This window comes from Pongo pygmaeus, chromosome 17, assembly GCF_028885625.2.
Source record: "Pongo pygmaeus isolate AG05252 chromosome 17, NHGRI_mPonPyg2-v2.0_pri, whole genome shotgun sequence".
NCBI lineage: Eukaryota > Metazoa > Chordata > Mammalia > Primates > Hominidae > Pongo > Pongo pygmaeus.
In genome coordinates, this window is record NC_072390.2 from 69,071,135 (window position 1) to 69,095,044 (window position 23,910).

The 23,910-nt window shown below is 39.3% G+C and overlaps 1 protein-coding gene across 1 annotated transcript in view; it reads right to left on the reverse strand.

Moving 5' to 3' along the window:
* Window positions 1-549: 549 nt before the first annotated feature.
* The window catches only part of MBD2 (methyl-CpG binding domain protein 2), a 69,780-nt gene continuing 46,419 nt past the window's right edge, over window positions 550-23,910 (reverse strand). Inside the window, exons 4-7 of the mRNA XM_054460623.2 lie at window positions 11,852-11,942; window positions 10,301-10,478; window positions 5,524-5,662; window positions 550-1,027 (exon numbers count right to left, since the gene is read on the reverse strand). Of these exons, the coding sequence (XP_054316598.1) occupies window positions 5,536-5,662; window positions 10,301-10,478; window positions 11,852-11,942 (396 nt within the window). The 3' untranslated portion in view covers window positions 550-1,027; window positions 5,524-5,535. The remainder of the gene's footprint in view (window positions 1,028-5,523; window positions 5,663-10,300; window positions 10,479-11,851; window positions 11,943-23,910) is intronic.

The window sequence follows — 23,910 nt, forward strand, 5'->3', positions numbered from 1 at the left end:
TTCAACAGAAAAAGAATGTTAATATTTTGGAGGCCAGGCCAGGTACAGGTAATGGTTTGTAAAGTATTACAAACCCTTTCATTAAGCAACTCTGCCTAGAAGCTGCCTCTCACTGTAGCCAAGAGTCTGACCTGCACCTGATAACTCAGTAAGCTAGTGGACATTAGAGAGTGCCAAACATCCTTTAAAAAACAATAAACATGGACGCCCTCTAGTAACACCTGAAGGGTACTTGTGTATCTGACTCATGCCCAAGGGAAGAAAAGGCCTTATTCTTATAGAACTATCAAAAGTCCGAGTCACAGGCAAGGAAAAAAAAAATTACACATGCTAGATGATATTTAGCAGAAATTCTTAGAAATTCTGGTGAAAGCACAATTCTCCAGAGGCAATTGTCCAGAGGCAATAGTTCATACTGTATGCGCTATCTTCCTCCACCTCCATGTCAAACCTAAGGCCCAGGGATTAGAGTTGAATGTAAATCAGAGGAAGGCTAACGAGGGGTTCTTTATTGTGTGTGCTCTTCAACAGAAAGAATTCCAATCAGTCTGTGAATATAATCATTTATTTGTCTTTACAGTGATGATGGAAGAATGTACAGGTGTCCCCTTTCAATAAAGTATAAAAATATGTTTATATACAGTGAAGTCACAATAATCTTTAACTGGGAAATTTATTTAGAATTCCTGATCTGTTCTTATTAAAACTGTGGGGGAAACAAATGTTTTACGTAAGTGCTACATTTCCAGTAGATTGCACCTGGCATCAAAAGCTCAGCTTCATCTTAGGGTCCTGCTTGATATTACAAAAGACTAATTTTAAGTCCTAGGACTCAAAATAAACATGATTTTTTGAATAATAGATATATACATCAAAAATACATCTAAAAAGGCATTGGTTAGTGCTATTAAAAAGCTCTATGTGCTCGGGTACATTTTTTTTCTTACAGGCAAAAGCCAGTGGAAACATTTTTGTTCAATTTCTAGGAATTTTCTCTTGGGGAAAGTCGGTGTCGGTCGAAAGTTACCTGTAAAAAAAAAAAAAAAAAAAAAAAAAGAACAAACTTAAGTAATCCAATGATTTATCAGGTGAGAGGTCACAATACTCAAAAAAGAATCAGAGATTGAATTCCACTTAGAACCATGCTTTTACAGCCTCGATGAACATGTAGTTACAACACCTCATAAATAAAAAGTGCTCAACATATCCCCTCATTGTTTCATTTTATTTTGATGATAACCTTTACTATCCTGTTAATTTTCCAGAGAAATCATATGTATTCTTCTATATCTTTACGCAAATATTTTCTAACTACAATTAACTACATCAGAATAAAAACAGAATTGCAAGGGCATACAAATGAAAAAGCAGAACAGATACAGACCAATCCAAATATATTTTGAGAAAATGTAGAAAAATTTCTACTCAAGATACTTTATTTTACTTCACAATTTCTTTCACATGAGAGCATTTACAGATGACACGTATGCAGCGAGTCTTCCTATTGTTTAACCCGGGTGAAATGGCACTGTGCAACTGCAAACTGAACTATTTATGTATTTGATATCCTATCTCATGTATAGCTAAATATATTCACACCTTTGTTTTTATAGTCATCTTCTTCTTACAATCACTCCTAAAATGTTTGTCTAACATCCTGGCACTCTCTAGGATTGTAAAATTTAAGTAACACAGTAAATTGCGACCTGTTATTTAACTAACCAAATAAATAAATGAATAAACATCCACCTTACTAATAAGGAGGATTAGAAAGAGCTGAGGCATGATGAGGCTGGCCGACCTGAAGGGACCTTGGTTATCTCTTATGAGCCTGTGAAGATGGCCACGTCCCACCCTTTGCCCAACTAAGTCCTACCTATACCACAGGTTATTATGGACAGCTGATTAAGTCATGTGGTCATGCTTTAGTTTATTAAAACTTTTAGGTATATGTGGGGTTATTTGAGTAAGGTAAATGTAATTTTCATAATTAAGAAGTACATCTAAATCTTCCCCAATCTATAAGTCTACTGGCTTGCTCTAATAATGCCATTCTCAAGTTTGGAAGATTACATAAATAATTTGAATCTCTCCCTACCTAACATGCCAAAATAATGGCTACTTTTAAAGAACTGATTAAAATTCTAATCATTCAACATTAGTTTGTTATTACTATTATCCACATTTGTGCAAGGCAATGAGCAGTTGCCAACCTCTATGTAAGTATAGTGCCAGTGCCTACAACACAGCCTCACTCACATAAACAAGGGTATAGCCTGGATGTCAATCTGCAAAGTAATCTGTAAAGGAAGCAAAAGTCGGCCGGTGGCTCATGCTATAATCCCAGCACTTTGGGAGGCTGAGACAGGCGGATCACCTGAGGTCAGGAGTTCAAGACCAGCCTGCCCAACATGGCGAAAACCGTCTCTAGTAAAAATACAAAAAATTAGCTGGGCATGGTGTCAGGCACCTGTAATTCCAGCTACTTGGGAGGCTGAGGCAGGAGAATCACTTGAACCCGGGAGGCAGAGGTTGCAGTGAGCTGAGATTGCACCCCTGTACTCCAGCCTGGATGACAAGAGCGAAACTCCGTCTCAAAAATAATAATTAAAAAAAAGGAAGCAGAAGTCTAGTAAAACCTCAATTAGGTGACCCTTGATTATCTGAAATGATTTCATGAGAAAAGTCTAGAAAAAAAACAAAAAGCCCTGACAGAAGAGAAGGGCTTTCTGAGAGTCCATTCTGAAGCAACAGTGCAGAAGCTGGATCAGGTGAGATCCAGATCCCTCTGTGCTCCAGAGACGATGTGGCTGAAGCCATGGACAGTAGAAACACACTTCAGACTTCCCTCTGAAAGACTTCCGGCATATTAAGTATACTCATCAAAGTCCATAAATACATCCTTGCCAGCTTGGAAAACAAAATCCAAGTACCAACACAGCATCTTCATGTCTTCAATAAGGGAAGAGAAAAGAGCTAAAACAGCACTGAACTTGATTGAAACGATTCTTTTTTTTTTTTTTTTTTTTTTTTTTGAGATGGAGTCTCACTCTGTCAACCAGGCTGTAGTGCAGTGGCGCGATCTTGGCTCACTGCAACCTCCGCCTCCCAGGTTCAAGCGATTCTCCTGCCTCAGCCTCTCAAGTAGTTGGGATTACAGGTGCCCGCCACCATGCCCAGCTAATTTTTGTATTTTTAGTAGAGACAGGGTTTCGTCATGTTGGCCAGGCTGGTCTCAAACTCCTGACCTCAGGACATCCACCCACCTTAGCCTCCCAAAGTGCTGGGATTACAGGCGTGAGCCACCACAGCCAGCCTGAAATGATTCTGTATGGTCAGGAAACTGTGACCCAGAAGTGAGTGCTGCCATGGATGGACATGTAAATGTAAGACATTATATGTGTTATTGGATTTTGGTCTTGCTGTGGCATGAAAGATAAAGGCACTCATGGAAGGAGGTAATTGTGTTAACAATTAAACTCACCCTCCCTGCAATCCCTACCCTTAGCCTGTTCCCTATCAAACAGAGTTCCCTCCCACCCAGCTCAAGTGATGGCTCAAGTGAAAACCCTGAGGCATCCTCGCCACTCTCTCACCCTCACTTCCAGGCAGTCACCTGGTCACGTGATTCTTTCTCCAGATATATCTCAGGTCTACCCATCTCTTCTTCTCCCAACCCATTGGCATATCAACATCTTCCTAAAGCCACCATCATCTCTTGTGAGACTACCGCAGCAACATCCCAACTGGTCTCCTTGCTTCCAAGCTTTCCCTACTCCAATCCTTGTATTCATGCAGTAGTCATAGGGCTCTTATAAAGAAGCAAATCTGATCATGCTACTGACTCTTCAGTGATTCCTGCTAATTTTCATGATCAATCTCAAGGGGTCATCAATCTCCCTAACAACCCACAGGTCCTACGTGACTAGGTTCACCACCCACACATTCCCCCCGCCCATCCCCAGACATACTACGTTCCAACCACGTGGATAATTTCTTCATTCCTTAAAGAAACCAAGTTTCTCCTTGCTGTTCCTTCTAATGGGAACACTTTTACCCAAACCTCTCCTGGCTCACTCCTATATATCTTTCAGGCTCAACGTAAATGTCACTTTCTCAGAGAGGCTCGGTTGACCCTTGACATCATATTAGCACCCCATCCCTCCCTCTGTTTTGGCTTCAAAGGAAACTAGTAAATAATTGGTTTTGGGGTGCCAAAAAGGAAGACATGGCCTGCCGAAACAAAGCAGGATAGAAGCCGGGAAGCAAGACGCCACAGAAAGCCTTAAGATCTGCACGTGCTCCTCTGAAGACAAGGTATGCCCATGGCACAGAGCCATGAGCCTGGAATGTGAGTTTGAGATAAGATCAAAATGTGCATTTTTGTTGCTGTTTTTTGAGTCAGAGTCTTACTCTATCCCAGGCTGGAGTGTAGTGGCACAATCTCGGCTCACTGCAACCTCTGCCTCCCGGGTTCAAGCAATTCTCATGTCTCAGCCTCCCGAGTAGTTAGAATTACAAAATTCCAGCTATTCTACCACGCCCAGCTAATTTTTATATTTTTGGTAGAGACAAGGTTTCACCATGTTGGCCAAGCTGGTCTCAAACTCCTGACCTCAAGTGATCCGCCTGCCTTGGTATGCCAAAGCGCTGAGATTACAGGCATGAGCCACCAAACCCAGCCTAAAAATGTGTATTTTTTAAGGTAAAGTATTTATTATACTTTTTAGTGTCCTTGTTCTCCCTGCAGCAAATCTGTGCTAGGGAGAATCTAAGAAGAAAAAGAAAGAGATTTTGCCTGCTTTGCCACCATTATTTTAAAGAGGAAGCAATATGCCCTGGAGGCTACCATGATGGAGATGACAGTCACCTTCCTCTCCTGGGGCTGTTCCTCCCTACCTGACAAAGTCCTTTTCTTCTGCTGCTGCTCTTCTCTAGTGACACCTTAGAGGCTTTCCACCTGGTTTTAATAAAGGAGACTAGATCCCTTGCAAGTGACTGCAGGGGTGTGAATGTCCTCCCAGTATGAGAACAAAAGGATGCAATAACTTATATGGTCCTTCAATCCAGAGAGAAGAACGAAACAACAGCACATGCAGAACCCGAGCAGAGGAGTAGCTTTTTCATTCACTGCTGAGGAAGCTAAAGGGAAAATAACAAGAAAATATGCAACACCTTTTTTTTTTTTTTTCTGAGATGGGGTTTCACTCTGTCACTCAGGCTGGAGAACAGTGGCACAATTTTGGCTCACTGCAATTTCTGCCTCCCAGTCTCGAGTGATCCTCTCCCCTTAGCCTCCTGAGTAGCTGGGACCACACGCACACAACACCACACCCAGTTAATTTTTTGTATTTTGGGTAGAGATGGGGTTTTGCCCTGTTGCTCAAGCTGGTCTCGAACTACTGAGCTCAATTGATCGCCCGCCTCAGCCACCCAAGTGCTGGGATTACAGGCAGAAGCCACTGTGTCCGGCCAAGAAAACACATCTTAAGTTCTAAGTCACTCTCTCTGATGTCAGTTTACCTGATCATATTCTTAGGCTTCATCTCCACTGTCCATTTCAATATCCATCTCTTCTGTATCAGCAGCTCTCGACAAGATGTCTGCCATCAGTGCTTCTTCCAATTTCTTGCGTACTTGCTGTACTCGCTCTTCCTGTTTCCTTTTTAAAAACAGAATAAAAAGGCACTGAGAATTTGGCAAGTAATGACAATATGAATCTGCTACAGAAGTTTATCCTTACTTCAAAATCATTAAATTCCTAAGAAGAATAGACTTCCTTTTCAGATTTTTGCAGAGGCTGCTTCTACACACAAATCAAACCTCACCAATGAGCCTTGCCAAAAAGAGGAATGTTCACACAGGCAGTTATCCCTCAACACACATGAAATTCTAGAAAGAGCAGATTGACGTCAGTGACCTTTTCTTCAACTTCGAAAATGTCAGCTGTGTCAAGATTTGGGTTTATTCCTATAAGGACAATTAGAAATAACTTAGAAGCAGGAATAAAACATGGAGGGAACACAAATAACGAAGGAAAAGTGACTTGTTCATAGAAGCACTGAGAAAGATGGAGGAAGCAGAGACGTGATAAGCTGGGATTTGATTGACATTCTGCGGCTAGGTTAGTTAGGAGAGAGCTCTCTCCTGGGTTCCCAGGTCTCCAGGCAACAGGTCAGCATGAAGGAGCCAAGACCACATGATCCTGCACACCGAGGACAGACACTGAAAAGCCTCTCTTCAAATGAGAAAGTGAGTTACTTAAGAACATGCCATGAGTTTCTCTGTGTCTTGGTGATTACAAAGGAACCTCAAAAGTGAGGGTTAATAATTCCAAGTCATTAAAAAGGCTCTGAACCATTAGAGCACAGGAAGAAAGGCTATCAGTATACACTTATCTTTAAAAAGTAAAAAAAAAAAAAAAAAGAAAGTAGATCCCCCAGAGGGTAAGAGATAAAATTCCTAATACGGGTTTAGCAAGCAAAGCTCGGTAAATAGAAATTGACATCCAGAACCAAGTAGAGAAGCAAAGGTTGAAGAAAGAGAAGAGAGAAGACTGGTAGGAAAAGGTTCCAGTGGGAACAAGAACAGAAGGCAATGGCAGAGGAGGGAGGGTCAGCAGAGCAGAAAAGGGGGAAAACCTCTTGAGACCAGAAGAAAGGAGATAAGGAAAGATGCAGACAGGGAGATGAAGATGCAACAAGTAATATACTAAGGGTTCTACTGAAAAAAAAAAAAAAAAAGTAATTTTCTCTACCAATAACTGAGGAAGACAGATTGCAACAATTCCCAAACCTGGGACAGCAGAGAGGTAGAGGAGCAATGCTATAGAAGATTGCACTAAGGGTCCCTGAGTATTCACTCCATAGGGGCTCAACCAGCTGCCAAGTTATATTCAGTCTACTCAAGATCACACCCCTTTGACCAAATAAGACTACGTCCAAGGTAGTGAAGGTAACATATATGTACTGCTTCCCACAAAAACTTTGGATATCTTTATTAAACTCCAAAACACCACAAAGAGTTAAAAGGTATAGACTTCCACTTATTAAATGAATTTTCAAAAAGAAGGAAGCTGTCACTGGGTTAGTCTTAGCTCTATAGCCTCTGTCATATTAAAAGAAACTGGAATTCGACAGATTTTCATGTCATGGGGCAGGGTCAAGCAGAACACATTTGTTTATTTCTTATACAGTTAGTCTCACCTCTGGGTCAGTGACTCAAAGTTTATGACAAATGACATATCGGTTTCACTGGCAGTCTCTCACTAATAAGAGTACAAGAATCTTCACAGCTGTCCTAGAGTAACCTCATTAGGAAGATGGAGAAAATGGAGCAAATGGCACCATACGCAGTAATTTGGATGGAGAATTTTATCTTAAACTCTAACATTTGCCATTGATTTTATTCTATCTTGAGCATTACTTTCCACATTTGTGAAAGCTGAAATTTAATCATTTGCCCGTTGCTGTAGGCAGAATTGTAAGATGGTCCCCAACAGTCCCTTTTCCCCAAAACCACCCTTAACGTGCACTCTTTATATAATTCTCTCCCCTTAAGGGTGAGCAGAACTTGTGAATATGATGGGATATCTCTGCATGATTAGGTTACCAATCAACTGATTTTTGAGTCAATCAAGAGAGAGATTATTGTAGTGGGCCTGACCTAATAGGACCCCTTAGTGGAGCTGGGATCTTCCTGACAGAAGCATAAAGGGGCACATGGAGGAGCCACGAGACAAGGAACTACAGGCAGCTTCCAGGAGCTAAGACAGCCACCATCCCATAGCCAAGAAGAGAACAGCGGCCTTAGCCCTAAAACACAAGGCATGAATTCTGCAACCACCATATGAGCTTGAAAGAGAACCCCAAGCTTCAGAAGGGAACACAGCCTGGTGACACTTTTAAGACCCGAACACAGAACCCAGTCACACCAGGCCCAGACTTCTGACCCCACAGAACTTTAAGCTACTAAATGGGTATTGTTTTAAGCTGCAAAGTTTGTGAGAATTTGTTACAAAGTATTAAAAAATGAAAGTACTCATCAATGCAAACATTATCAAATATGCTAAAAATATTTGAGATATATCTTGCTGGGGTCTTCAGTTGGAGGTTTAATGTAGACAGACTATTGGATACCCAGTTAGGTAAAGAGTAACAGTTCCATTTGCAGTAATTTATTTTGAAGATGTACTAATTCAACAAGGAGTATTTGCTTCCTAATTTCTGTCATGACAATTAAATCAAATGAGCAATTTGTTAGACAAATTTACCCAAAAGGGAAATCATCCAGAATTGGCTTTGAGATAGTTTCCTCAACTATCAAAAGAACTGGTGTTGAAGCCGTCAACATTCCTGTGATATAACTCAGAGAACCTCTGTCAACACGCATAAGGACCTGGCAGAATCCCTGCTGATTAATTCAGTATTCATTCCAAGATGGAAAAGAACTTGTCTCTGGAGTAATTTTCTTCCTCAAGGGTAAGAACAATCCAATGAGTAAGCTGATTCCTTTCATTGATTTTACATTTTGTTTTCTTAAAAAATAAAGTTTTTAAGAAACTTTATTCATATTCATATGCAATCAAGGCATATGAATACAACTTTGCACCACTTTTTATCTTTGCAAAATAATTACTTTAAGACCCAAGAAGGGCTTTCCCATTATAAACCTAGCTAGACTTACCCATTTAAAAACATTTTCATGTCAACTTTGTATGGATTTTTTTAAAAAATACAAATATAGGCTGGGCGTGGTGGCTCACACCTGTGACACCTGTAATCCCAGCACTTTGGGAGGCCGAAGCAGGCGGATCATGACATCAGGAGTTCAAGACCAGCCTGGCCAATATGGTGAAACCCTGTCTCTACTAAAAATAAAAAAATTAGCTGGGCATAGTGGCGCTCGCCTGTAGTCCCAGCTACTCGGGTGGCTGAGGCAGGAGAATTGCTTGAACCCAAGAGGCGGAGGTTGCAGTGAGCTGAGATCGTGCCACTCCACTCCAGCCTGGGCAACAGAGCAAAACTCTGTCTCAAAAAACAAACAAACAAAGGAACAAATATAAAACATTTTAAAATTATATGATTCGAAAGTGTCATCTGCTGATTTTATCTGGGAATAATACTCTAATTAAACTGATTTACATTCAGGGGACAGAAATAGTGAAGTATACACAAGGTCATATTTTTAATATACTATAATATAATATACTATAATATAATATAAATGCAATATACTACAGTATCACTATAAAGTAATGATATTGAGGTCATAAAACCCATATAAGAATTGCTCTGTGGTCTTACTAACTGGAGTACTTTTGCTTTTCCTGTGCAATGGTTTGCTTCTACTTTCTGGGTTCTACGAATCTGAGCTGGATGTTTTCCTTTTACCATTTGCTGCTGAAACCCTAACTTGTGAGTCAGCCTTAGAAAGAGTGAAAGATGTCAGTAGACATAGTTTGTGTCTTGTCTCATTCCTGGCTCTGTTTTATTGCTTTACCTGTGGCTTCTTCTTTCTTACTTGCTTCTCTTCTTGCTCTACCGTGTCACAAGTAAGTTTAAGAGCAGCATCACTATCATCTGATTTAAAGAGAGATTGGTTTCCAGACAAACCAATGAAGGAGGCAATCAGAAAAGGCATAACTGAGTGAAAGGGGTTCTTTATTTTTATTTTTCTAAGACAGGATCTAGCTCTGTCACCACGGCTGGAGTGCAGGGATGTGACCACGGCTCACTGGAGCCTCAACCTCCCATGCTCAAGCAGTCCTCCCACCTCAATCTCCCAAGTAGCTGGGACTACAGTTACATACTACCACGCCTCACTAATTTTTAAAAATTTTTTGTGGGAATGGGGTCTCAATATGTTGCCCAGGCTGGTCTCAAACTCCTGGGCTCAAGCGATCCTCCCACCTCGGCCTCCCAAAGTGCTGGGATTATAGGCATGAGCCACTGTGTCTGGCAGAAGGAGGTTCTTTAGAATAGAAAGTCAGAATCCCAAATTGCAAAAGACACTGTAAAAATGATGCTTAGGAAATATAACTGATCTGGTGCCTGTCCTTTGGACATGACCATGATGATACCCCTGGCATGCAGCATTTATACCCCTTTCAAGCATGTATTTGTTATAATAGTCTTTTTTCACCTTCTATCAGTTTCTGAAAAACTCTGTTAAAAAAGAAAAAGTATAACTTTCTAGGTGATATATCACTTACTAGATATGCCACTAAACCTAATGAACAGTATAAAATTTACCCAAATGTAAAAACCCAAGTTTATGAAGTCATGTTAAACTGCATTACCTGATGTCTTCATCTGTGACAATAAAAGCTTTGCAGAGGGGTTGAGATGTGTTAAGCCAAACAGCGGGGTTCTTTTCCACAGCAGCGGAGACTTGCCCTGTGATTGGCGCAGAGCTTGTGTGCAAAGCACTGGCAACAGCAGATAAAAGGGTCTCATCATTGCTACCTGGACCAACTCCTGCAATGAGAAACAAGTACTAGTTAAAGGAAATGTCTCAATGTGCTGAGCAAACTTTATGTGACCTAAAACAACTGATATTTTTATATTCATTTAGGATCATATATGTAAAACTGACATAAGACAAAGCCGCAAAAGATAATATATCTACTTAATAGATATGACACACTAAAGAATTCACACTAAAGAAATAGTAACAAAATAGCTGAGCATTTTTTCTTACTTTAAAAAACAAATCCTCATGCTTGCTGTAAGCTTATAGCTGAGCATTTTAATAATACTTTACCAGAACTTTAAAATGCATTTTCCAAGGTACTAAACTTTTAAAAAGTTGGTTATATTTCCTCAAGCAATGTTAATTATTTTAATGAGGTAAGACCTTGTGAAGCGACTATACTCAAGTATCCCTTTTAATGTATTCCTAGAGTACTGGTATAGTTCCTCCTTGTAGCTTTTAACATTAATTTCCACCAATATCTCAACAATTATCTTCTTTGTCTCAGGATTCAAAGAAAAAGCCAATGCAAGCAAGCTGTACCTGTGGCTTTAACAGCTTTTTTCATAAACCTAACAAAATATCCAAAATCAGAGAATTAATAACTGCACACTTTGATTACTTGTAAGATACTGGCACCATGGTCACATTTAAATGCAATGCTTAAAGTCCTAAACCTGTTTAACTAGTTAAGGCCAACATTTCCAAGAACATAAAGGGATAAGGCAATAATCTAACCATGAATTATGAGGATTTTTGAGCAATCCACAATATATCAAGCTTTAGAAGCCAGTTTTAATACTTGAAAAATAACTCTTCTCTAGAACTTGGAGTTCTCATATAGCATGAAATGTAGACTAGTGACTGAGTTTTCCACCCCAGATCCCACTGGCTGCTGTTGCTGGACCAAAGTGCATCTGTTCCCACTGCTACTTAGAGCACCAGTTTGTGGAGGGAGGGGCAGAAGGAGAGCTGTTAGTTGTTCTTTTGGGAAGAGGATGAGAGAAAGAGCAGGTGGTAGGGCCAGATGCTGCTATAAGCAGGAAGCTTTGAGAAATTCTGTTACTCATCCGCATCCAGTGCTAAAAGCAGCACATGGGTTAGCTTCTATGATGAACCTAACCTAAAGCCAAAATTTTTACAAAGACAAAAATCTAAGATAATATACTACACTGCAGCATCCCTGCAACATACAAGTTTCTCATGTACCTTCTGCCTGGCTTTACTAAAACACAAGAGGTACGTCATCCAGCAAGGCATATGACCTCCCAAAGCAAAGACCTTCTGTCAGTCATTGCTGAATCCACAGCATCTAACAGAGTGCCTGGCATGCAGCAGGTACTTGATAAATGTCTGCTCAACTGAACTTAGATAATACCTTGAAGACCTTTGGGTAGTTCCATGGTTTTTATAATTTGTTCTGTTACATCTGATGCACTAAGTCCTTGTAGCCTCTTCTCCCAGAAAAGCTGTAAGGCAAAATATCACTGTTAATAGATACATTCTTGAAACAAGAAAGTAGCGCATCGATGCTGTTGAATAATGAAATTTAAATCATTTCAATAGTTTCCTATAATTTCCTCATTTTTTCCTTATAAAAAGCTAAATGATATTCCAAACATGAATTATTTCAACACATCATAATCCTCTTAGACAGCATTGCTCAAAAAAGGTTGTTTTACATAACCTATTCACTTGTTACAGTACTATAGATGGTTATATGCTGTATACTATGTATAGTTTCTTATAAGGTATCTTCCAAAGAAAATAATTTGAATTTTTTAAAGATTCACCTGGCATGAAATTTTAATGCTATGACTTATTAAGGAAAAGAAAACAAATTATATGATGTGTTATCCCCCTTTATCCAATATCATTAGAGAAAGAGCTACTCCAATATAGGATTTTTCCAATACAATGAAGTTTAGCCCTTTAGCACATTTTAAGGGAGAAAAGACCATTTTCAATGAAAAGTTTTCTAAAATGTTTTAGATGCCTCCTTTATTTTTAAAGTGGATGTCACATTCATGAGTGACTCTTTCCCTGCTGCACAGGGCCTGGGTCACCATGCTCACTTAGTAGCCCCAGGTCATCATTATGGGCATCAGTGAGTACACTGAGTGGCTCCTCATGCCCTAGGGGCTATGGAGCCTTTTGCTTATTCAAACACTAAATGGTCCAAGGCAACTATGGTTTTTATTTTATATCCTTTTCATATTTGATTCTCTCTCCTAGTTATTACTTTTCACTAATATCACTCATCCATTCAACATATCTTTATTGAGCTCCTACTAGGTGCTGTGCTCACCCTGCAGATGTGACAGTCAGTAAGAGAGACAATGTCACTGTCCTCATGCCTCATCTCTTTTCTAGTCTGTTTCACATTTACTGCAGCCAAAAAAAAACAGATAAAGGAATTCTATAGGACTCTGTATAACTGTCTTTAATCCTGGATACCAGGGCCTGTCACATAGTTGGTACTGAAAAAATATTTGTGGGAATGACTGAAAATGGGAGCAACTGGACTCAGCGTGAGAATCTGGGGGACACACAAACCCATACTGAAATCTCAGCTGCAACACTATCTCTAGATAGACAACCTTGGACAAGGTCTAAACCCATGCTGAAATCTCAGCTGCAACACTCTCTATCTCTAGATAGACGACCTTGGACAAGGTCTATAACCTCTTCAGAATCTTCAATTTATTTCCTCTTCTATAAATGTGGCAACAATGGCTATCACAAAAGATTACTGTGGGAGTTAAATAAGGCAATATGTATAAAGTATCCATTATATACTGGGCACAAGATTTATCACATTTGCTTTTAGCAAACTGTGGCCATTCTGAGGGCTTTGGAGGCTTACATTCTGACTTCTGGATATATGTGAAGTATCAGATAATTGTCCTCCAGACAAATGAGAAGATAAAGTAGTGTAATTCTATTTATGTCAGAAGAGCAATATGCTGAATTTGTAATAAGCACAACGCTAGCACCAAGGAAGGCCTTTGGTATATGGTAACATTTCCTTACATCTCCCTGCTAATCACCTTATCAGTAGAATATGTTGTCAATATAAGCAGGTCAACAATATGAGGATATAAATATATTAATCATCATGGATGAAAAGTAGTAAGGTGAAGGTAATAATTGATTAATGCAATAAATGTACCAAGAAAACCTGCCCTGCCTGCTTTCTATTTGCTCTCTGGTGGAATAACGTCATCTGTGTTTTGAATATCACAGCTATAGAAAAAAAAAAAAGGAAAACAAAACCCAAAACCCAGTTAAATTTCTAATGACAAAGCATCCGGAGAATTAGTGACGATAAGATTAGTAAGTGCTTTTATAATTAAATATAATTAAACATTTATATATATGTGTGTGTGTATATATATATATATACACAATTATAAAAGCACTTACTAATCTCATAATCACTGATTTGTAAAAACAAATCAACACTACCACATAAAAGCATGGGAATTATGAACAGATACATTGTTTATATTTTACATCTAAAAGTTCCAATTCCAGATATTAAAAAATAATTTGTTTTATTCTATCATTTTTAATTCTCAACTTTCAAACTTCTATCAGTAACAAGGAAAACAATACAAAAAATTGAAAAAGAAAAAATTAGTAAAAATATATCCTGGACTGAAATACAAGTATATGGCTCTAGCTTATATCACATCCTGGTACCACCACATGTCATCTGATACCCTGCAACTATGGCTGAAGTTAGAATCTGATATGTGTGGATGCCCTCTTTATAAGAGAGGACATAAGAAACTAAGATTTTGTATATGCTCTTTCAATAGTAAAAGCACCATTTCCAGAGTCCAGGAGCAAAAATAATAAAATTGTTATGCCACGAAAATGGAGATACATATATATATATATGCATATTTTTGAGTGTGTGTGTGTGTGTGTGTATCTTCTCCCATCCCCAACCCAGGGGAGAAATGGGGAGTGAAAAAGGTCAGAGAAGGAAAGGAGGCTAGTTTTAAAAAAGAAAACACTTAACTGGTCAAGGTCACTTCCTCTCCAACCTTTCCAACACTCACTCAAAGCTAAGAAACTCACCTAATTTCACTGAAAACTGAAACAGTCCTCAGGAGGTAAATGTCTGTTTACATCTCAGTATGTTCCTAACTCACCTTTTCTGTACATCCATCTTCTCAGATCCCTGTTTTATTTGTTTGGGCAGGGGACGGTGGCAAGGATTCTTTGCATTTTAAAATGCATTTTAAAGGTACATACAGTAGGCATTATGCTAAGTGGAAGAAGCCAGTCTTTCCCACTCTGTGTGATTCACTCCTATGATACCCTGAAAAGGAAAACCTATAGGGAAGGTTGCCCCAGATTGGGATGGAGGGGAGTCTGACAACAAAGGCTCAGCACAAGCAACTTCTTTGGGGTGCTAGGACTGTACTTTCTGGTTTTTAATACACTGAGACTTTATCCAGCTTATATAATGACCATTTTCTTTTCTTTCCAAGCCTGTTCCTCAAGGAATGGCCCAATGTGCACTATCGCCCTTTCCCAAGTCTACTGCAACTTTATTAGCCCACCCCCTTTCTAGCCAACTTCCACTAAATGTACTCTAATAGTCAATCAGCTCCTCTCACCAAATTCCATGATCTTTTCTCATTATCTTTGGCCACTATAGCCCTCAGTGCTTTAGAGGGAGCAGGGGAGGAAAAGGTTTTCCTTTGCCTAAGTTTCATATTTCCTGATCTACTCACTTAGGTGAGTAGGTTATTCCTTGGCGATTCTGTTCACTTGGAGGTCTCCCCACTCTATTACTTTCTCAACCATTAGAAGTCCAAAGACAGTAATATTCAAAAGATGAGTAATATTCAAAATATTCAAAACATACATAAGGACTCCCCCTCTATGATGGCTACCTAGTCTCTTGCACTACACCTCATAAGCACTACTGCCATCATAAATCCTAAACTACTCACTGAAAATCTGATTTCCCCTGCCAAATCCAGTGGTTTTCTCAGCTTAATCTTGCTGCCTGGTGTGAGGCCAAATAACCAACAAATAGAATATGTATAAGGAACAGTGATTTAATATTTGTAGAAACTCCCAAAATGTGTTATCACCCTCAGTTATTACATCTCCCTCTAATCCTCACTAACCAGATGCTCTGAGTACATCTAATATCTTGTTTTCTTTGTCACCTTCCAGTATATTAGAACATTGGCTAGCTCCACATGCCTATCACCTTATAACACTAATGGTCTGGGCAATGTCCTATCCAGGAAACCAGCTGATTGAGGAGAAACATGGGATGGAATTAAAAGTCACTTAAAGCCACAAAAGTGCCTAAAATTTAAGTGACAGTGCAGAGCATCTTTGGAGAAACCATCTTAGTAGTCACTGCAGTTCATCCCTACACATTTTCTCCGCACAGTTCTCCTAGTAAGGACATCAACGGAAGCACAGCTGCATGTACTTTACCCCACTTAGTGTCCCAGAGAACAAACATGAAGGTGTATTACAAAAACTGCTTCTTTATTGAGGTCAATGATCAAATCTGTTTACTGAAAGTAAAATGAACCCACGATAGCATTTTCTTTTCGTAATTTTTATGTATTTAACTTGGACTTTGAGGGATTTGCCTTATGAAGAATATCTAAAGAGGATGAGAAAGAAACAGGGATCACAAACAACTCCTCACCACCATTCACAGACACCGATCCCTATTCTGATGCTCTGGGAACTGAGGCTGATAATGTTGATTATTATTTACCTACATCACTCCGAGTTTATTAATATTTCTCTAAGAGATTTGTACTCTTTAGTGAAGAACAAAAGAGATGGCTTACTAGGAAAAAGGAATTTGAGGATCAACAATATTCAACAAATACTCTTTGAATGCCCATGATATGCAACGTGTTTTTCTGGCACTGGGGATGTTTGGTAGGATAATCGGCAATTGCTGCCCTCCAGGAGCTGTTTGGTGGAAAACATGCAAAGCTCTACAAGGCTGACCACAATAATGAAGATCCAAAACTAACTTCAATTTGGGAAGATCTGGAAAGGCTTCTAGGACGAGGTAGCCCTTGAAAATTGTGTGAGAATTCTATAGGCATGTAGAAGAGAAAAGACTATTCCATTCCAACAAATTGTATGGGCAAGGAGGTAACAGAGTGCAGGTCAGTGTTTCTAAAGATCTTATAAAGAACAATAACCAAGGTGGCTTATTTTAAAAATATATTCCAAGGCCTCATCCCCAGAGATTCTATCCAATATATCTGGGATTAGAGAGCTAGTTTTATTTTATTTTTTTTTACAAATACCTTATGTGATTCTGATGCAGGTTCGAGGTATGAGAAAGACTGGTTTGGTTTGTGTTGAAAGAATGGTAGTAGCTGGGTGCGGTGGCTCACACTTGTAATCCCAGCACTTTGGGAGGCTGAGGCGGGCAGATCATAGGAGGTCAGGAGTTCGAGACCAGCCTGACCAAGATGGTGAAACCCCATCTCTACTAAAAATACAAAATTAGCTGGGCGTGGTGGCGCATGCCTGTAATCTCAGCTACTCAGGAAGCTGAGGCAGGAGAATCACTTGAACCCAGGAGGTGGAGGTTGCAGTGAGCCGGGATCGCACCATTGCACTCCAGCCTGGGTGACAGAGCAAAACTCCATCTCAAAAAAAAAAGCGTGCATGTAGTGGGGGTGTAGTGACCACCAAGATCTCCAAGTTTTATTCTTAATTATGCTGAAAGATTTTAAAAAATATTATTCTATCCTCTTCCTTGCAGACAACAAGAGGAAGACATTTGCTTTCCTATTATTTCATTGCAGGAAGAGATATGTTTATTTAAAAGTAGATAAGTTTATTTAAAAGTAGAGCTAATTGTTTAGGTATAAATGAAGAAAGGGCTTACCCAGTGTTCTGTTTTACCCAGTGAAACTATGCCCAGTCATACTGTCTTGATGAAATAGGGGGAGGAAGAGGAGGAAAACTACCACTTAGCCATCAACACCTTTCCATAGGCCTGGCACTGTGCTAAGCGCCTTCTGTACAGAAATTCAGTTAAACTTTCTGGCAGCATTTTGGAGAAGATATTACTCCCATTTACAGATAAAGAAACGGAAGCATGGGGGACTTAAATAACTTACACAATTAATCAGTGGTGCAGCTGGAATTAAAACTCAGGTCAGTGTGATTAAACAGTCCTTCTCTTAACAAAAGCTCTGAAAGAGCATTTACATGTTTGGCTCTTGTTAGGTTATATAGTACAAGCCTCAGACACTTCTACTCATGCCATCAAAGGCTGATAATAATTGATCAGTAAACTTTAAGAGAACTATCAAATTACTCTTAATCCATTTAACTCCTAAGTAATAGATACTGTATAAGTCTCCATTGTAGGTGATATGTGCCTGATGCCTGCTTCTTCCTTAGGCAGAATTGAGAAGACAGGCTTATAATATATTGAAGCTAAAACCAGCATAGAGTTTTATGGTGATATCAAATTGTCATGAGAAGTAGCTCACATGGTAAAAAATAAAGAATTGGTATAACATATTTTCTCTGCAAATTAGCTTTCTTAGACCACAATTACAAATATCAGTCACATAGAACATGAAATTTTTATTTGGTGGATAGAAATTAAAGAGACCCTACTCCAAGAAAACACTTCCAGATAAGAGACACTAACAATGGTATGGGAGCAGGTATTTCAAAAAATGGAAAAAGAAAGGGAGTGATTTGCATATATAACTGAAGGCTTTTGAATTTTTTCATAAGAATACTGTTTCAGATTAATTATACCAATAGCCACTTCTCATGACCACACTGAAAAGCATCTACATCATATATCCTAGCACGACTTTCATTAATCATTATATCCAATTTGAAAAGTACTGATGTGTCTCTGTTGTGTTAAAAAAAAATAATTCACTAGACAAAATGAAACTGACTTTCCCTGTATACTCACCACCTCAACTTGACAGTCAACCCTGAGGACAGGAATATCCAACTTATTAGCAGAGTGAATGGGATTGGGTTTTAGAATCTGAACAACCAACATTCAAACTTGCTTTTTCACTAGCTTTATAAATTGGACAATTTACCTCTCTAAATATCGGTTTCATACTATATGGAATGGGACAATATAAGCAATCTCAAAGGGTTATGGGAACAAAATGAGGAAGCGTTATAAACACTTGAACATGCCCAGTACACAGCAACTATCATTTTACTGTTTTGTTTCACCTGTGGCTTGTAGCACATTGCTGATCATACAATAGCACTTAATAAGTAGTTGGTCATTTTATTAAAATTAGTAAGCATAAACAAAGCAAAAATAATCAATTCTGAAAGGTAAGTATTAGCAAATGAAGAGTCTGAGCACATGAATATGAATCTTCCCTTCCCTTCCCTTTCAGTTGGGGATTTCTTGCTACTACAAATATTTTAAAATTATTCCTCTTCCTCCCCTCCTCCAAGCCAGACTGCCTCTCACCTGGACCTAAGGTCTGTTGGGAGTACTTTGGTAAGCAGTACGGGCTATATAATTTACTGGGCCCAGAACAAATTAAAAATGTGAGGACTCTTGTTAAAAAAATATTAAGAATTTCAAGGGTATAGCAGCAGAGCATTAAACCAGGCATGGCCCTTCCTTCTAAGTGAGGGGCTCTTTTAAGCACAAGGCCCTGTGTAACTGCACAGGTCACATGTCCACAAAGCCGGCATTGGTGGCAAGTATGGAGCAGCAGTAGAAAGAAGGAGAGAAGAGTAGAGGAAGGAGGTCCCTGTGCTGTGCAGCAGTACGTAAGGAAAGGCTGGGATGTAATCTCATCCTGAAACTTTCTTAAAAGAAGGAGAACAACAGAAAACAGTTCTGGCCAGATCTATGCAATACAAAGTTTTGCATACTTATTGCAAAATAAGGAGTTTCCTTAACTCCTCATTAAAATAACGCAAGGATTTTTCATCCCTGTTGTTTCTCATTGGGAGGAACAGAATCACTGCTAAGGCTCTCCATGGTGGAGCAGTATTAGTAAGGAAGATTGGAAGACCAGGGAATGAGGTCATCACAGGGAGGAAAGGACTGAAGCCTAGAAAAGGATCAGAATTTTGCTCTATTTAAAGTCCAGTGGAGAGCATGGATAGCTTTTAATTAAGATTTCCTAAAACTGTAATCTTCTTGTTATTTTTAGTCCATCTACTTTCATGTTATGATGATGGTAAAGCCCTTAGAAAAACCTCAAAAGAGCTGTGAGCTTGTTTCAAGAATAGAAGGTGGGAGAGAATCAGCGAACACAAACTATATTTCTATGCTGCAATGAATCAAAAAAGGCAATAACAACCCTAACCAATAGCAACTGTCTGGAGCAGAATTTCTCAGTCTTGGCATTCTTGACATTTGGGGGTAGATGATTATCAGCTTGCTTGGTTTATACACCCACAAGATGTCAGTAGAAACACCCTAGTTGTGACAACCAAAAAATATCTCTGGATATACCAAATGTACCCAGGTAGGTGGGGAGTGGGGCAGTAAGAGGAAATGGAGGAAGCAAAATCATGTCTAGTTGAGAACCACTGGTCCAGAGAAAGAGAAAAAGGATAGGGAAATAGGAGGTTTATAAAGGCAGGTGCCCAGATCTCACAGCAGAAACAGAAAGAAGGGCCCCTGCCAGCGTGCACCATCCTCTCTCAGTTCTCAGTAGTGTCTCTCCCAGCTCCTCATTCATGGGCCTTAGAAGAACCATAATCTAAATGGCTTGGAGGTGGGTGCCTCTTTTTTTTTACTGCCAGACAACTATGAGTGGTGGAGAATCCAGTCATTCTGGAGAGTAAGATAAAGCACAACTGGGAGAAACATTTCATACCTCAGAAAGTTGATAGTCAACGTATTTGCTGCTAGAAATGTGGTTGTAATTATTTTTAATAATTCAGATATACTTTAGATTAAATGGTCTTTTATGGGTCGGTCTGGGACACTAGAGCCATTTATAATATCATTTCTATTGGAAGATGTAGAGTTCCAAATAAATGAAACATGACATTTTATATCACAACCTGTAAACTAGAAAGTGTCTGTACAGAGAGATTTTAGATTTTAGAAGGGGCTCTCTTATTTACCACAGGATCGGGGTTCCCACACATGTGCGAATCTGTCACTGACTACTGAGAAAGGCACGGCTCCATTTAGAATGACTTTAAGTGTTCAAATGTAGGTACAGTAGCAAAATAGAACAGACAGGTTTATTTGGAACATGTTAATTTCCATAAATTAGCAGGTAGCTATCAGTAGGTCTGGCTTATTCTTACATGAAAACTGGAGAAAATTCACTAAACTGAGCCACACGAAAACCTAAAACTTATTTTAGCTCTCATGCATTGTCTTAAAAAGCATCTTGCCTTTTGAAATTATAATCTCCATTAGAACAAAAGTGAACTGACCAGAGAAACATGCTGAACTTCAATAATGAAACTAAGGGAAGTTCATCTAAAATTCCTACATATCCAAACTCCTGTTTTTTATTGTTTATTTTAGACACCGTAGCTAAATATTAACCCCCAAGCCAAGAAGCCTGTAGAGCAACTTCAGAATGACTAGAAAAGCCAGGCGTGAAGCCTGAAGGTCTAGAGCCTCTATGAACATCATCCTTTCCACCTCAGATCTCCTACTATTTTAGAGAAATAAGAATCCTGCCGCCCTTCTAAGATTATCCCACCACCTGCGCTCTTGATCACATCTTCTACCTCCTCCTCATCTTGCCCCATCAATTTGCCCAACTTCTCTTCTCACATTTTCCATTTTTCCCCTCCTCTCCTGGGACTTCTTCTTTTAAGTGACAGATGCACTTGAACACTGACAACTTAAAACATGTCCTTATTCACACTGCTTCCCCCTCAAGCCATCTTTATCTTCCCCTCCCACTAGTAGAGAGAACTTGTGTCTTATTTCCTCACATTCTATTCATTCTTTTCCTTCTAACCCAGGCTCTGCCCCTCTTATTTATATGAACACTGACCTTGCCCAAGGTCACAGTCACCTAATTACCAAATCCAATTCCTAGCTCAAGCCTCCCCTGTCCTACTTCACTGATACATTCGCCTGCTGTCAGGGGACTGAGGACCTTTTGTGATGGTTCTCTGTATGTTTCTGTATTCTTTATGACTATTAAGCAACAAATTAAAATGTCTAACATTAATTGTCAAAGATTTAGACTACAAGCATTTCTTTTCTTTTTTCTAATGAAAAAAATTTAAATGCGTAAGATATGTGATATACTTTTTAAAGTATATGAGGACAACAGTGTTAATGCTTTATAAAACAGAAGAAGCAAAAGTTACCTTAAAAATCTCACCATTTTTAGAGTTTTATCTGCAGTCTACATCTGTCAAGAGCGTGATGCTAGACACAAAATTCGCATTCAGATGTTTGTGGGATGAATTTTTGGCTAAGTAGAGGGAGGACAGGGTGATAGAAAGTGCTGGTTTGGCAGCTAAATGCTTTAATCCTGGCTCAAACACTAAATAGATGTGCTTGGGCAAAGCACTTAATCTCTTTGCATATATTTTCACTAGTAAACTAGAAATCTTAGTAACTGTCAGATCTATCTCAGGTTATCAGAACACTAATAAAATATGAGAAAGTTCTTTGAGAATACAAATCTTTTATCAAATTGCTCAGAATTTTTTTCTAATATTAGGATTCCATCAATTCAACGAGTATCTTACTTTCATAAGGCAGTTACTAAATCTAATCACATAATAGAGACTTGTCACATAATTGTCGATTAAAGCAAAATCCAGAAAGTGTATACTTTCTAGTCACTTGCAAAAGGCTAAATATACAAGACACTGGGTTAGGGCTACATGGATGAATGGTGTTTCCTGCCAAGAAGAAATTTACTGTCCAGTTTATAAACTGCTTTATTTCAAATCAACCCCATATAGTATCTGAATTGTCTAGTTATGGTCAGCAAAAACAACTTAAATACCGTGGCCTGCAAACATCAAAGATCAAGTATGAGCTACCCTCTTATTTTGTCAGGGTGGCCTAAGAAGAAAGAGCTAGATAATGACAAGAAAATTATTGCATAAACCAAAGAAAAGGTTCTTTCGTGTGGCTGTGCAAACTACAATGTGATCTCTTGTTAAGGCAAAAGATAATTTGGGCTAAACAGGATAGATGAATAAAGCAAAGGGCAAATTTTAGGGCTGATGAAGATAGAGGTGCAGTAAGCATTTTCTGTAGTTGTTTGACTAAATTTTGCCATGAATACTCTCTAACTTACACACAGTGGGTATACAATACTTGTCAAGTGCCTGAAAAGGTACAATTATCCTAAGATGCCCATGGAATAACAGTATCATTCGTGGTGCCTAGATTTTTCATGTGCTCCTCCCACAGAAAAAGCTACAATCATTTTCTTATTGATACACAAGTTCATATAGGAACTTAGATGTGCTCCTTCACTACTTTTCACATAGTTGTCACATGTCAGCATACTTGGAATTATTTGTTCAGTGTTGATTTTCAGATTCAAAGTTTTATGAGGATGGGGACATGTTCGACTTTTTTGTTTATATAGCATCTGTTAATCAGCAATATCTGCTGTGGAATGAATAAACTGATGATTTCAAAACCCACTCCACTGCAGGAACTTTGATCTCTAATAGATAAGGATCTATCATTAGTTGTTTATAAGAAGATATGCCCTTAAGAAAAGCTTTCTTGAAACTAATTTCGGTAGTGTAAATTCATTCCTTTTTTTTTTTTGAGACAGAGTCTCGCTCTGTCGCCCAGGCTGGAGTGCAGTGGCGCGATCTCGGCTCACTGCAAGCTCCGCCTCCCGGGTTCACGCCATTCTCCCGCCTCAGCCTCCCGAGTAGCTGGGAATATAGGCACCCGCCACCACGCACGGCTAATTTTTTGTATTTTTAGTAGAGACGGGGTTTCACCGTGTTAGCCAGGATGATCTCGATCTCCTGACTCGTTATCCACCCGCCTCAGCCTCCCAAGATGCTGGGATTACAGGCGTGAGCCACCGCGCCCGGCCAAATTAATTCCTATTCTTTCTGTAGGACACTAACAGGCACTATTTTTTTTTCTTTCTTTTTTTGTTTTGAGACAGAGTGTCACTCTGTTGCCCAAGCAGGAGTCAGAGATGCAGTGGGCACGATCACAGCTTGCTGCAACCTGGAACTCCTGGGCTCAAGGAATCCTCCTGCCTCAGCCACCTGAGTAACTGGGACTACAGGCCCACACCACTGCACCAGCTAGTTTCTTAAAAAATTTCCTGTAGAGATGGAGTCTCACTTTCTTGGCAGACTGCTCTCAAACTCATGGCCTCAAGCAATCCTGCCATCTCAGCCTCCCAAAGTGCTTGGATTATAGGCATAAGCCACCATGCCCAGCCGTTCTTCCTTTTTAATACCAACACATGGAGAAAT